At 43.3% G+C, this 16612-nt stretch overlaps 1 protein-coding gene across 6 annotated transcripts in view; it reads right to left on the bottom strand.

Annotated features, from left to right (window-relative positions):
• Positions 1-571: 571 nt before the first annotated feature.
• LOC148029338 (uncharacterized) overlaps positions 572-16612 on the bottom strand; it is a 33331-nt gene continuing 17290 nt past the window's right edge. The window contains exons 3-5 of one of the 6 annotated variants that reach the window (XR_015692408.1): positions 2208-2355; positions 1045-1125; positions 572-924 (exon numbers count right to left, since the gene is read on the bottom strand). Coding sequence is in view for 2 of the 6 variants with exons in the window: in XM_087688116.1 (XP_087544242.1) it covers positions 905-924; positions 2208-2355 (168 nt within the window). In the remaining 4 variants the exon portion in view is untranslated. Of the gene's footprint in view, positions 925-1044; positions 1129-2207; positions 2356-16612 lie in introns of all 6 variants that reach the window. The other 5 variants (XR_015692409.1, XR_015692406.1, XR_015692407.1 and 2 more) reach the window with 5 other exon arrangements.

The raw sequence follows: 16612 nt of genomic DNA, 5'->3' as shown, positions 1-16612 counted from the left end.
CCAATCTTATCAAATGCTATGAAATTAGGTTTTGTGGCACTTTAGCCAAACCGCTAATGACCACCATGAATTGGAGCCTATTGTCCTTTTTATTTTATAACTATGAGACTTATGACAATCCACTACCTTATAATTTAACACATATGGATCAATATTCCCACCAAGAAGGTATCATTAGTTTGTGAAACAAAGTTCATTTTCTCCCAAATAAATGTATATATTGTGAACTGTATATCATATATCGCCCATAAATTGTCCATGAACCCAAATCTTCACATTAACTTTGTACTTTAGTATAAACAAGTTTCTTTCATTTGAAAGCCAAACATGTTTATGCTACTGATGGCCTCACCATCGTGTGTATTTTGTGTGCACAGCTCTATATTTTTGCATGTACTTTTGGTCACATAAATGTATGCTTAGAAAAGCTTGTTCATGTAACTTCCTTCTAAAAAAGATATACTTTTCACCTAAGTCTAAAAAAGACATAATGATAAACAATGGTACCAAACTAATTTAATCCTAACTCCTTTTTTTTGCATGCTTTTAGTAATGAACATGACTCCTCTCATTATCAATATTGATACATATAACATTAATCCTCTCACTTTTTAAAACTAGTGAACATGAATCCTCTCATTATCAAGATTGAAACATATAACAATTTGTCTCGGGTCCTCCGACTTAGGCAAATAAAAGCAATTGTGAATCCAATTGTCTTTCCCATGTTTCTAATCCTAAGCACAAATCCAGGACCTATGTACACATAGTGGAGCAAAACTTCAGCCTTCACAGGGCGGAATCAAACCATAATTAACACTTAAAAGAAGGCTTCAAATCTTCCACTATTTTCACCAAAATAGCAATACAAAGGTAGAAAGGTAATTTACAAAACAAACATTAGCTAGTTGCGTGCACTTGTACCTGCAAAACTCACACAGAAAGAAGATAATTGTTAGGTCTTGGTGGTTGGTTGTTTTGGGGATTTGGGTTGTGGGGTGAGGGTTTTTTATAGAAAAACAGAGACGGCCACAGAGAGAGTACCTATAGGTAGAATTTGTCAGCATACTGATGTACAAAGCCCATGATATTCAGAAATGACAACCTTGCAACCTTCATTTTATTCTTCTACAGGCATGTCACACACATACACACACAAGTAAGTCCCCCCGTACAAAGAGAGGTAGCCAGAAAAAAGAGAAATACCAGTAGATGTCCCACTTGTGTGACCAAGAAAAGAACTTCAACCAATTTTCACGTTCCCCTCTGTCGTATAGTCAGACTTCTTGTTCTCAAAGGCTTTTATGCCCTTTTAATATTTTTCTTAGCTTCTTTTCTAGAGAACATCAGTTATGCTATGGATTGCCTATTTTACCATTTTCAAATAGGCAAGTATGCAAATTGTACAAGCTATGATAATGATTGTCCAAACCAGTTGACCACATTGTTGAATGATCTGACATCTTGTGGATGGCCAACACGACTGTGCATTAAACATAGATTGCAGAACACTGCACACTACCAATTCAGGGAATAATTGGCTGAAAATATTCACATCATGCCAGAGTTAAGGTGGGAGTAAGAGCAAAAGTTGCTAGTCTCAAAGGTCATGGCCTAACATTTAAGACTTGGGCTACTGATTATGAGGAGGTCGGTTCAACTCTTGTTGGGTGTATCACCTGGTTGGATACCTATATCCACATGGTGTGTTCATATAAGTTCCAGATCTTGCCCACTTGAACACTCTGTCGATACTCGAGGGTCCCAGTGTGATCAAGCTCCATTGTTCATTCAGCTTGCCAGCTATCCTACTTGCACATAAGAATGATGCCAGCATGGCTCTTGCCCACTTTCTTGGCATAATATTTGAAGGGGAGCGCATACAGCTGCCTACCCATAATACAATCCCTATGTTTCTGTGATCCTATCTACAGCCCATGCTTTTGTTTCAACACACTGAGACAGCATGACATCTAGCTACCAATAATACAATCAATGTGTTTATGTGATTCTATCTAATCTTAAAGCCCATGTTTTTGTTCCAACACATTGAGGCAGCACAAAGACTGATATCAAGCAAACACACCTAGTCTGATATTGAGCAAAACGACACAGATTCCCCGTGTGTGTGTGTGTAAATAGAGAGAGAGTGTAGACAACTGCAAATTTCAAGGTACCAAACGTGTTTCATATCAAAAATTTGTTACCTTTCACACTAGATGTGAACCCACAGCTTGATAGATGCCTTGCAAGAGCTGCTCCAATTTCTTGACTATTGGTCCATTGAGCAGGTGAGACATCCACTTTTGCTGTCCCTGTTGCTAAGTGGATGGATGCATCTGTGACATGTGGCTGCTAAGATTACGTATTGTCATATTAGATGCAACAAAGGTGGTATCATACAATTTTAAGACTAAGCAAACTGATATAATATCTTAAGCTCTGGACAAAAGAGCCCCACAAGAAACTCACAACATAAGATATAATGAGAAATTTCACAACACCATACGATGTGCAATGTACAACCTTATTGCAGAAGATACAATCATGCAATATTAACAAAGCAAGCTGAGACTCGCCATTCTCTGTATACACAATTGAGCCAAAGGATCTCAACTTGCAAACTAATGAAGCCTAAGCACAAATTTGGGGCCTTTTAGGAATGGAATAAAATAAATAGAAGACTAAATGACACAAGGCTGCAACACATCAGCCACAATACACAGCTTGAAGCGTTAGTGTCAGCACCAAACGGAGGCAGGAGATGAAGAGGGCTGGCACAGAAGATGATGCACCAACTGCCCAACAGTGGAGGAGGCAGGCAGCTTATAAATAGGCGAAAGCGCTGCAGTGGGCTGGTGCAGGATGCCTAAAATGGCAACTATAATACAATCAAATGCTGTCTGTCTATCAGATAAAATCCACAATGCCCTAGGCAACAAATGCCTGCCCAAAAATAGGGGAAAAGTTGAAACGGACTGCCTAGACTGAAATGCAGAGTAGACCTCTACCTGAAGTTTCTCGGACAAATGAAACAATGCACATATACACTACTAGAGCTCCAAATGTCCTTGTCTCACTTAGACTAAGGCTCACGGGCAGGACATGACCAGACATGACACACATGCCCGTCTCAAATCCTGGATATGGTGAAAGGTCAAAGGAGATGAACCAAATCCGAGGGTGGCAAGAGAAGTACCACTACCATGAATTCCATCAATAAAGAACATCAATCAAGGAGTAAGACCCCCTCTCTAGATAAAAGACCCAACAAGAGGCCACCATAGGCCAATGGGAGTGGGAAGGCCTCAAATCACTCCAAAGATGTCTAGTTTGAAATGGGTGAACCAAGCTATAGACCCAACTGAGAGACGATAGTGAGGAGCTATAAAAGGCATTGTAACTTGCCAAAAAAGAGCAACACAAAGAAAGGGCCATGGTATGGGCATGCAAGTGGCAAGGGATGATAGCTCAATAACGAAGGAAAGAGGCCACTACATGAAACAAAAGCCCATAGAAAACTCCGATCCTTGAAGAAGCTCCTCACAATCCTAGGGAATCCTCCTCAAAAACAAGAAGAGCCAAGGAATCCACACCCTAATCTTCGAGATCATCCCCATGTGAAAGGGGTGAGGGGTACAAGGGAACCACCAAAGGAGACGTTAGGGGATGGCATAGAACTTGTGGAATTTGTGGTCCACAAATGGAAACAAGTGCAGCAATAAAAAGATGCCTTGAAGGGTACTTCACAATGAAAAGGGAATGGAGCCTATACCATAGATGTCAGGTATGAAAGGTACGATACTATATGGTAAGATAAAATGCGGTACTAAATGGTACCTTAAGATTTTATAAGGTACGATACGATATTAGTACCAAAAAAAATAACTTGATTATTTTGAACTAAAGATAATAGAATAGATATTTCAAGTCTAAATAGCAATGCTATTAGAGTAAATAAGATGAGTATTTGAGGGTAACATGCCAAAACCTAATGTTGCATGCACAAAATGCGCTACTGCTACCTACAACTTATAACTACGCAGATGGGAGTGGATACATCATACATGCATGATCACAGAAATAAGAGAAGTGTGGGCTTGAGAGAGAGAAGGATGAGAGAAATCGTTTGCATCTCAAATAACCTAATCTCATGGGAGAATCATATTAAATATAAGGAGCATTTAGATCGTCCCAAAGTGCAGTTTGAATGGGAAAGATGTATCCATTAAGTTGGTACCTTATGGTACTAATACGTAAGGTACGGTACCTAAAGTATGGTATAGTATAAAACCTTTCATACATGGTACTAGTGCAACTATGGCTGAGAGAGAGAAAGAGGCTAAAGAGAGAGAGAGAGAGAGAGAGAGAGAGAGAGAGAGAGGCTTGGGGGAGAGAAATAAGAAAGAAAGAAGAAAAAAAATAGGAGAAAGAAAAAAAGAAAGTTGTAGGCTTCAAGGAGAATGGCAAAAAAGTGCCTATTTTTTCGTACTAAATCGTACAGATACATACCGTACCCTACCGTACGGATTAGTATGTACTACATACGGAGACAACCCTGGCCTATACAACCCCCTCTCCTAACAACCTATTGCAAGGATGGCTCTTGATGTAGAATCCTCAATGAATACGACCTGCTTGATGAGCACAACCTAGGTATCAAGTTGTATGAAGCCATGAACTGAGAGGAGATGGAAACCCAAGTCTGAAACATATAGGACTTTTGATACATAGCTAAAAAATGGACGGTTTGGTAAACACAAGCAATGTGCCAACACCACAGATAGGCACCAATATAAAATCACGAGTGATTGTATCCTTCTAAGTATGTTGCTAGTGAGAGGCTCTAGGACGTCTAATGAGGGAAATGGCAAGGATGGATGGAGCGATGTGGCAAAAGAGATATGGGTGGTGCAGTAAAAGGAACTGAGAGCACTTGATTTAGTTTAAAGAGAGGGAATGGGCAATGGCTGATGATGGACTTGTGATGGATGTAACCACCGATATTGGCAATTTGTGAGGAGCTCTGTGGTACCTATTTGTCAATGTGCTTGCTAAGGGGTATGTCTATCTACTCATGCAATGACTATATACTCATTTATGTGTACATCCTAGAGCCAATCTCCTCAAGAAGTCATGTGACTTGAAGCATTGCTATCGATGAGTTAGGGCCTCTCTGTAAGACCAAAGAGCCAAAGAAGGCTCCTTCAATTGATGGATGTAAAGGAACATTGTCTCAATTATAATGGCAAATGTAGACATACAAGTAGAGGGAAACGTTGTCACAATCAAGACAAAAAGTAGAGTGAATCACAAGGGAACACTCACTCATAACTTAAACCAAGGTCACAAAATATATCAAAGAAAAATAGGTACTGCCAAGCCCAACACTATTAAAAGGCTCACCATTTTGACAACAAAGTGTCATTCAAAGGCAAAAGATACACAACCCAAGAAACCCCCCACTCAATGTCAGAACCCCACCCCACCAGACTCCAATCGCAAGATATCCCCCCAAAGTGGAGGTGAGTGGTGGCATCCAAAACAAAAGGGCAATGGAGATCCTTTAATCACACTACCACTGATCAGCCCTAACAATCTGCACCATTCTGATCTCCCAAGGAGATGTCAAATTGGTTTGTCAGACCAGCAATGGACTTTCATCCTCAAGCCCACCTTATCTCTATAGAGACATCAAAGGTTTGTAAACCCTAATCTAGAAGGATCCATACATATATAAATAGAAGGCTGCCCTTCCTCTCAGCCTATCTCTGTTTGCAAATTGTTGGCGCCCTGTCTACTGGTGTCCAAACCCCTTCTGGGTGGATATTTGAATTCATGTTGTTGCACCTAGGTGCCTAAAACCAGCCTTCCTCCTCGGATAGGGTGGTAAATCCCTGATTACAACTTAATTACAGCAGCAAACAATAAATGCAAATCTGAAAATACAAATTTACCTACTGATCTTGGACAATGCATACCCGATTGCCCCCAAAATTGGCACCCCTTTCGGTATTTCTTTAGCTTTATTGAAGAAAAAGTTGACTTACAATGGGATTCTCCCAATCCCTTTTAGTATTTCAACTCCCCTTGCTGTCCAAAGTGACAAGCAAGTCTTCAATCTATTTTGCCCCTTGATTCGAGCACTCAATTGGCCTTCACCCACTGGATTGAAAATTAATCCACATGTTAAGTGAGGTTTCAAAAATACATATCCTCATTGCAGCCCTCCCCCTTGAAATCCTTGCAATCGTCCTCGATTGCACTGCCAAATGCATCAAAAGCAAAGTACTATACTAGAATTTTCCATAGGGCATCATAGTCAACACAACATTGCGCACTGTTGTTCAACCATTCCATACGCCCAACATATGCTGAAAATTACCAGACAACATAACATAGCATAAGACTCGCAAAGAATCTCATTTCTCATGAGCTCAACTCATCTAGCAAAACCAAACCATAGCATAGCATAACCAAGTATAAACCATGGCTAAAACATCAACGGCATTATAACATATGCTGTTGTCCATGGAACTAGATGTAAACCATTGAAAACTGAGCATAATCTGATCATAAACTGATCACTTGCTGATCTGAGAACTAATCACAAACTGCTACAAATGTGACCCCCAAACTGATCACAAACTCATTGCAAAAACTGACCAGTAATCAGTGCAAAAACTGTCCAGTAATCAATGCAAAAACCGATGCACAACAGATCCAAAAAGTGACCATAAACGGTTCTCAAGCTGATCAAAAACTAAGCTGAATACCATTGAATATTAATGATCATACGCTGAAAACCAACATTCGATAATCAGTCCCTGATGATCATTAACTCATGCTACACCAAGCATAACCAATGCCATACCAAGCATAATTGATTACACCCCGAGCATAACGGATGCAAATGTACAGTTTCAGAGCTGCAGTGAAAACCATACCGATCTGCATACCAAACATAGTGACTAGTACACTGAATAGTGATCTTTTAGCAAACATATTGTTCAGCTACAGTACCTTGAATGTATGCTGAATACATCCGAGATCCACTACATACGAGAGCTGTCCATAACTGGAGTGGAAGTGCTACCTCCCCCTTGGGCATCGGGCAATACTCTGAACCTCTACTATGCTAAACCTGACAAAGCCCGAACTAAAGTCGGCTCTAACTGGAAAGTATCGACGTAAAGTTGCAACAACTAAGGATGGTCTGCCAAGTCATCCTCCCCCATCCATTTGACATTCATTGGTGAATAATTCTAAAACTTTACCAAGTACCTTCTGAAAACCTTACCCTTGATCTTTCTCTCTTTGTGTGCCAAAATCTGCTTTGGTACCAGTATTTCATTGAGCTCTTGAACCTCTGACTGAATTTCAATAGATACATCCTCTAGAACATTTCCATGAAAAGGTCTAAGCAAGCTCACATGAAAGGCATTGTGTATCCGCCAGTGTGGAGGCAATTTCAGCCTATAGCATGCATCACTGATCCTCTCCAACACTTGAAATGGCCCACAGTATCTCATAGACAGCTTTGGATACAATCGCTCTTTGCCCTTCATCTTTTTCAGCCATGCCTTTTCAAATCGCAGCAATACATAATCACCCTCTGCAAAGTGCAAAGCACGCCTATGACGATCAGCTGCTCTCTCTTGCTTATCCTGTGATCTTTGAAGCGCATGCTTAACCTTCTAATAAGCTGCATCCATGCTTTCCACATAGAGATCAAACTCAAAGATATTATATTTTGTGTGCAAAATTGGGGGTACTTTCTTACCACCCTCTACCACCTCAAATGGAGCTTTGCCCGTAGAACTATGCACTGTGTTGTTGTGAGCAAACTCAACCAAGGGCAAATACTGCTCCCACTGTGTCTTGTGGTTTGAAACATAGCACCTCAAAAGATCTAACACTGAGGAATTTGCTTCCTCAAACTGACCATCTGTCTGGGATGGAAGGATAATGAGAATTTCAGCATGGTACCCATATTCTCAAACAAGCCCTTCCAAAATAAATTGGTCATCCGGGGGTCTCGATCACTAATGATCGAATCTGGCATACCATGATACTTAAAGATGTACTGCAAAAACAATCGTGCCATATGATCAACCTTTATTTTCTTCCTCACCAGAATGAAATGGGCTTGTTTGCTAAACCTGCAAATGATAGTCCATATCCCATCATTCCATGTAGGTGCCTTAGAAAGCTCAAAAATAAAGTCCATTGCAATGCTCTACCAAGGCCTATTTGGAATAGGCAAGGGCTACAACAAACCCGACATCTTTTGCCTATCATGCTTTACCTTCTGGCATACAATGCATGTCTTAATAAACTGTTCTACAAAGCTGGCCAATAAAAGAAATGCTTCAATGCCTTGACCGTGGCATCAATACCTCTATGTCATCAATACCTCTATGTCCTGCAAACGGAGGAGCATGACTTTCAGTGATAACTCTAGACCTTAACTGCTTTGTGACACACAGTCGTCCATGCATCATCAGCAATCAATCTCTTACACAAAGTGTCCATGCCTTTGGCCATTGCAAAGCTGATCATAAACATTAGCAAAGTTCGAATCAACAACATATTGCTCTTCCATGGCATCCAACTTAGTGTGTTAGTTGCAGCAATAAAATTATACATTGTTTTCAAGACAGATTGATAACAAAAATGAGTCTTTGTTTATCATGCAGCATATGATAAATGTTGTTGTAGGAAAGGGAGCATGCGATGATGTATGGTATGTTGATTCCGGTACATCTATTCATATGGCCAACCATGCTGAATGGTTTGGAGAGATGCAGGATTTACAAAGTCCAAATTATGTAAAGATAAGTAATGATTCATGTCATCCGATTTCACATATCAAAAAAGTTATTTTGTCCTTGCATGATGGTCAAACAAAGTGTTTGTCATATATTTTACATGTACTATTCATCACAAAAAATTTGATATCTGTTAGTCAAATGATAGAGCAAGGGCTACAAGTTAGATTTAATGCAAAGGGTTTTTTTGTTGAAGACTTCAACAATAAGTGCATGTTAGTTGCAAAAGGAAGCAAAGTTGACCGCATGTTTACTTTGGATGCTGAAATTTCTACTATAAATGTTGTTATGTATATTAAAAGCAAAGGTGTAGTTGCAGACATTGAAATGTGGCATAAACGCATTGGACATGCAAATCTACAAAGACTAAAATTACAAAATTACAAAAAGTTTGCCTATATTCAAAGTTACAAAATTACAAAAAGTTTGTGAAGCATGTCAGTTTGGAGTGCAAGCAAGGCAACCGTTTTTGCATGACAGAGATGTAAGCAAGAATATACTTGATATGGTGTATACAAATATTTACGCACCTACCCAAAATTTATCGCTTAGTGACAATAAGTATTTTTTTACATTCATTGATGATTGCTCTTGAAACCTTAGGGTATATTTCATTAAGAAAAAGGGTGAAGTATTTGAGCACTTCAAAACTTTTGAGGTTGTGGTTGAAATAAATACAAGCTTGAAAGTTAAGTACTTGAGGTCAAATGGAGAGGGAGAATACCTCTCTAATAAATTCGGTGATTTCTTGAGGTCTCATGGGATAAAGTGACAATGTACATGCAAGTACATCCCATAACAAAATGGAATTGCAAAGAGTAAAAACAAACATATTGTAAAAGTTTCACGGACATTGATGTCTGAAAATAATATGATCACGTATTTTTTATCTAAGGTTGTTCATATTGTTATTTATATTATAAACTAGTCTCCCACTGATGTAGTTCATGGTATGACTCCTGAAGAATGTTTTACAAGAAAGAAACCTGATGTGTTGTATTACATATTCGTGTGCCAAATAAGTTAAGAAAGACGTTGGGCCCAAAGGCTAAAAACTCTATTGAGCAAAAAGGATATCATTGTTATAGCCCTATTAGTGGTGAGTTTTGGGTGAGCAGGGATGTTATTTTGTAATGAGATAAGCAGTTGATATGCATATAATAGAGGTGCATTGGATGATGTTGGTGTCATGATAGTCATGTGTAGACAGAAAAGCAAGAATCACAGACTCTTAGTAGATCCACAGTTAGTATAGGAGACTAAGAAGTAGCCCCGCATCTTCAGGTACATCTACTAGTATTGCAAGTAATGATAAAGAGAAAAAAGTGTCAGATGGTAATAATGCATCTACTAGTCATGTGGTTCTTGATGGAGACTATAGTGGCTCAAAGAGCTTGGATGATGAGCTTAGTACTCCTTCAGACAGGACACTAGATATATGAAGAGCACATGGTAATGTAAAGGCTCCGTTGAGTAATCCAATGATATACAGATCTAGCAGGGTGAGATACCCTATTAAAAGATTTGGTTTTGAGGGTTATGCATGTCACCATTATGCTTTCAGGAGGTTGTTGGTCATGCTCATTGGGATGCAACAATGAATAAGGAGATAGTTGCATTAGAAGCCAGCAAGACTTGGGATCTAGTACCATTACCCAAGGCAAAAAGGCTATTGGTTGTAAGTGGGTCTACAAAATAAAGCATAATACATATGGTTCTATTAGCAACATAGTTAAGGAAAACAGGGAAACAGAATTGAAAATGGTAAATCTCGACAAGGGACAAACAGAAACGCCACGTTCTTGTGGGGGGGATGGGGAGGCAAAGGCGCTTAGAGTATGCATCCTTTTTATTAGCAAACACAATACAAGCAGAGAAGTGTATCAGACTGCTGAGAATGTCGGGTATAAACAGCCGAGAAACGGGGGGAAATAGGGTGCCAGAAATGGCCAGGCGGCTGCATTAAATGCAGCCGACTGGCTGCTGCAGGTCGGACTGCCACGTGGCAGTCCGACTGTGCAGTCCGACTGCACCAGGCTTGCCCTGCTGCCCTGATCTGATCTCTAACACCCCCTCTCAGAGCCTGGGCAGGGCAGAAGCCTGAGGGATCTGGAATGTCTCCGAAGTAGAGCCTGAGGAAGCGCCTTCGTAAACAAATCCGCAAGATTGTCCTCCGTCTTGCAATACTCCACAGTGATGGTCTCATCCAGAAGCTTTTCTCGGATCAAGTGGTACTGGATCTCAATGTGCTTCGTCCGGGCATGAAAAACAGGATTCCTTGCCAAGGCAATGCAACTCTCATTGTCACATCGCAGCAATGTAGGACGAGTCTAGGAGCACCCAAGCTCCTCCAATAATCTCCGAAGCCACACAACCTCGCATGTGGTGGAAGACGCGGCCCGATACTCCGCCTCAGTAGACGAAAGGGCTTCCATGGGCTGCTTCTTGCTACTCCATGAAATAACACCTGCACCCAAAGTAAAACAGTAACCTGTAGTAGACCGCCTGTGGTCCACGTCACCGGCCCAATCCGAGTCGCTCCAACCTGCAAGTACAAGATCTGACCCATCTGTCCCTGCGGGGTAATGAATCCCTAAATCAGACGTCCCCCTCAGATACCGAAGTATCCGCTGAGCAGCCTGCCAATGCACCGTCTTAGGTTCACTCATGAACCTTGCCAAGAGCCCAACAGCAAAACATAGATCAACCCTCATGTTGAGAAGCCAAATCAAAGACCCAATCAACTGTCGATAGCGGGACGCATCCGCCAAAGGAGAAGCTGAATGGGAAGTGGCCTTCCAATTCGGATCCATAGGAGTAGAGAGGGCCCGACAATCCTCCATCTCAAAAGACACCAAGAGCTCCTGTACATATCTCTGTTGAGAGATAAAGATCCCCCTCTGAGATTGATAAATCTCATGGCCCAAAAAGAAATGGAGTAGACCCAAGTCCGTCATCTCGAACGTCCGATGTAAAGCTGACTTCGTCTCCTGGACCTACTGTGCATCATCACCTGTGACAATCAAATCATCAACATATAAGACAAACAGCACACAACCATCCTCGGAAGTGTGAACATACAGCTGCGGATCGGCCTTGGACCGCCGATATCCCAACTGAGACTGGAGGAACGAATCAATCTTCTCGTTCCATGCACGGGGGCCTGCTTGAGGCCATACAAGGCCTTCTTCAACCTGTAGACTTTCCCATCTGAAGATCCAAAGCCAGGAGGCTGCTCAACATAGATCTCCTCCTTCAAATCACCATTGAGAAAGGCTGACTTCACATCCAACTGATAAACAGGCCATCTCCTATGGCCAGCCAAAGCAAGAACAGCTCTAATGGTCGCCATACGAGCTGTGGGGGCAAAAGTATCATGACAGTCAATACCTGGGCGCTGTGCAAAACCTTTAGCAACAAGGCGAGCCTTGTGCTTATCCAAAGTACCATCGCTGAGATATTTGGTCTTGAAGACCCACTTGACTCCAATCACCTTCTTCTTCAGGGGGCAGGACACGAGTAACCAAGTGTCATTCCGCTCAATAGCCTCCAACTCGGCTTCTATAGCTTTCTTCCATGGGGCGGACTGTAAAGCCTCCTTCACGGAGGTGGGCTCTCGATCCTGCATAACACGGGTCATCAAACAATAGTTGGAGCAAACAAGCTCCGTAGAATGTGCCTGGTGCCTCCGTGACCGCCGCGGACCATCCTGTAGTCCCCACTCCTCAAGAACCCCGTCGATCCCTGAATCACGGAGTGTGTCACGGGCCCAGCGAGGAGAAGGCCGAACCTCCCCTCGTCGTTCTCCATCAGCAGAAGACTCTGGAATATCCACCGGTGGTAACTCCTCAGAGGTGTCCGGTGGAACAGTAGACTCTGTGTCAGAAACAGAATCATAATCAAAAGGCATGGGCTCCAATGGAACTGGAGAAGGAGCCCAACTCTCCCCTGGATCTCCAAGAACGGGATGCTCCTCACCCGTTGAAGTAGCCGGAACCTCCACAAACCGCACATCACGGCTAGTGTACACATCCCGCTTAACGGGATCATACAGTCGGTAGCCTTGGGACTGGGAGCTGTAGCCAACAAATACCTGTTTTCGGAAAGCCGCTTCAAATTTATCACGGTGAGCCTTGGGAATGTGAACATAGACATCACACCCAAAGACTCGAAAGTAAGAAATATCTGGCTTCGTCCCAAAATAAACCTCAAATGGGGTCATCCCTTCCACGGCCGAAGTAGGGGATCGATTAAGAATATGGACTGCAGTAGCCACAACCTCGGCCCACAGAACCTGAGGGGTCTGTCGGTGCTCCATCATGGTGCGCGCCATCTCGATCACACTGCGGTTTTTCCGTTCAAGAATACCATTTTCTTGAGGAGTATTGGTATTGGCAAACTCCTAGTGAATTCCTCTATCTGCACAAAACTGAGCAAACTCGTTAGAAACAAATTCATCTCCCTTGTCGGATCGCAAGGTCTTCAACTTCCGGCCTGATCGGTTCTCCTCAAAGAGAAGCCAATCCTTAAAGTGCGAGAAAGCTTCTGACTTTAGTGCCAAAAAGTAGGCCCATGTCATCCTGCTATAGTCATCCACGATCAGCATGAAGTACGAGCTCCCACGCAAGGACTCATTCCTCATAGGGCCACATAGATCCGTAGATACTAGCTCCATCGGTGAAGTAGAATGTCGCGAAGCTGTGTGGGGAATGGCATCCCTATGCTGCTTCCCCCGTATGCAGGAGACACATGGCTGCTGGCTCACCACTATATCCGGCAATCCTCGAACAAGCTGTCCACGTGACGCCCTCCGAAGATAGTCATAGTTCAGGTAACCAAACCGAGCATGCCATAACTCTGACTGTGACTGTGAGGTAAGAAGAAGAGTAGAGAGGGCGGTGGAAGACTTCAGTTTGTAAATGCCGTTCTCCTCATATCCGGATGAGAAAACCTTCCTCGATCCATGATCGAGGACTCGCACCGTAGTACTATCAAACTCCACCAAAAGGCCAAGGGAGCAAATCTTATGAACTGAAAGAAGATGGTAGGTACCCTAATCCTGGTACATGTAAAACCTCTGAGGTATGGGTACCACCTCGTCCATCCGGAATAAGCTGCATCTTACCCCGACCTGCAACAGAAACTGAAGAGCTGTCTCCAATGAGAATCTGCCCACGCGAGGGTCGCAGCTGAGCAACACCATCTGATGAAGGAGTCATGTGCCGTGAGGCACCACTATCAACAATCCACTCTCGAGCCTGGGGAGCCGTCATCGCAACATCAGAAGCATTCGGTGAAGCGTCCTCAATGACAGCTAGATGAAGAAATGCAGCTGATGAGGGTGCAGCCACCGCTCCAGAATCCTTGGTGTCCTTCTTCTTGGTGTCCTTCGTGTCTTTGTCAGGGCAATCCTTCTTCCAATGGCTAGTCTTTCCACAAATATGGCATGTGGAATCTTTGTCCTTGTCCTTCTCCTTGTCCTTCTTGGACTTGTTATCCCCCTTCTTCTTCTTTTGGTCCTTCCCCTTCTTCTGAGAGGCTTGACCTATAAGCGCCTCCGACTTGGAAGCATTCTGTCCCTTTAACTGTTCCTCTTGGTTCAGAACCATAGGAACCAACTCTTCCCATCGAAGAGTAGACTCTCGCCCCGAAGTAATAAGGGCAGAGTAAAATGTACCGAATCGTGGCGGTAACTGGGACAATAGTATGATCGCCATGTCTTCGGAGGAAATCGGCTTCCCCGCATTCTGAACCTGCATCTGAAGCTGCCTTAGCTTGTTAATGTGTTCCCGTAGCGAAGAAGACTTATTTACGGACAAGGTCTGCATCTGTACCTCCAAAGAAACCCTCTTCATTAGGGTCATCTGATTGTACATCTGATCAAGCTCCAGCCATATCTCCCGAGCCACCGTCAAGTGCTCGATGTGAGCGATCACGGCTGTAGTGCATGATAGAAAGAGAAAGGATCGAATCCTGGCATTCAGTTTGTCCCAATGAGACTGGGCCTTGGCCAACTCCGCACGAGCATCGGAAGAGAGTTTGGACTCATCTCTTACCAAGGGCCGATCAATCTCCTCCTGTACCAACTCCGCCAAATCATAGGACTCAAGGATGGCCAACATCATGACGCGCCAAATGCGGTAGTTGTCGCCGTCGAGCTTCTGATCTGTAGGAAGAGCCGGTAAGACAGGCACCTTCCGGTCCATTATCGCCTGGAACTCCAAGTCCATCTCTATAGACATCTTCACCTGCAATGCCTTCACAAACACAAAAGCAGCCCCCTCTGACTGGGAAAACTCAGTCTGCTAAGGCTCTTCCGCGTCCTGAAGCTTCTTCACCCGCCGAAGGCGATGAAAAAGCAAAACCTGCACTTGTAGGCTGAAAACTCAAACTTCCTCCGCGTCAAACAGCAGTAAACAACAGCAAATCCACCACCTGTACTCCTTTCCTGTGCGCCCACACTCGTTTCAGCCTTGTTCCAAGGTGCAGCCCTCCTGTCTGCCCTTAAACGCAAAAAACGCAAATTTGTGTCGCGATGGAAACTCCTCTTCAGGTTGATTCTGCGCTCAGTCAGCCCTCAAACACTGCTCTAATACCATGTCAGAGTACAGCGGTGCGGAAGCGTAGGACTGAGAGAGAGAGAACGCAGAGAGAGAAGAGAGAGAAAGAGACAGTGGACGATGAAGATCTGCTGTATAAAGAATGCTGAATACAAAGATATGCAGATATATACACCGGCGCAGTGCGCTGGCCTGCGTGTCTCCACCTCGACGATGCAACCTGCTGTCCACCTCGAAGTCCGCTGCAGTCTGCACTGTCTGCTGTCTGAAATCTGCGAATAGAGACGGAATCTGCGCGTGTCACCGGTCTGTAATCTGCGAGCAGAGAAGTGTATCAGACTGCTGAGAATGTCGGGTATAAATAGCCGAGAAACGGGGGGAAATAGGGCGCCAGAAATGGCCAGGCGGCTGCATTAAATGGCCAGGCGCCGGAAATGGCCAGGCGCCAGAAATGGCCAGGCGGCCACGTGGCAGTCCGACTGTGCAGTCCGACTGCACCAGGCCTGCCCTGCTGCCCTGATCTGATCTCTAACAAGTTGTATGTAAACCTGGTCTTTGCATACTTTAATAACTCCTTTGCAAACTTCTTGTATAATGCCAATGAGAAATGGTGACAAGTGACATTGTTTCCTTACCTATAGTGATAATGCTTTTTATCCGCAAAGAACTGATGTCCTTCAGCAAATTGTTGAGACAATGTGCCATGCTTGGACTCCATGTGATGGTAGGTAACTTGCTTTCCAACAAGCCACTTGCTGCTCTATCAGTGGCCTTCCATCTAACACAAATCGCACAACATTTTGTGGGCCCACCTACTCCACAACTCACATAAGACAAAAGCTGTCTTTTGTCGTGGACCACATTCTATGGACTTGATGTAAAGTGCTTTGCCGCAACAAGCTGCAAGCATCCCTTCTAAAGAATGATTGCGCACATTTGTCCATCCATCACCTAGCAGCAATACACCGTATGAGCTCCACTTTTGCTTTATTGGTTGTATGGCCTCATTGATGCTTGAGACCTCATCCTCAAGGAGCTTTTCCTCGCAATGCATCATATGTGGGTGGTGTATAGGTGTGCCCAAATTGAGCAGTCTCTGTCACCATCCCCTTAAAGAAAGTAATGTGATCCTTCATGCAAGGAGAGTCATCAACACTGAGCATCCGTAGTTTCTTCTCAAGAGAAATCATGTGGTAAAGCATCTTCTAATGGCACAAAGAT

The sequence above is a fragment of the Lygodium microphyllum genome, chromosome 11, assembly GCF_053477565.2.
Source record: "Lygodium microphyllum isolate KBCC chromosome 11, Lygodium_microphyllum_v1.1.10, whole genome shotgun sequence".
NCBI lineage: Eukaryota > Viridiplantae > Streptophyta > Polypodiopsida > Schizaeales > Lygodiaceae > Lygodium > Lygodium microphyllum.
Note: the sequence above shows the minus strand (reverse complement) of the source record. Positions and strands in the feature narration are given on the sequence as shown.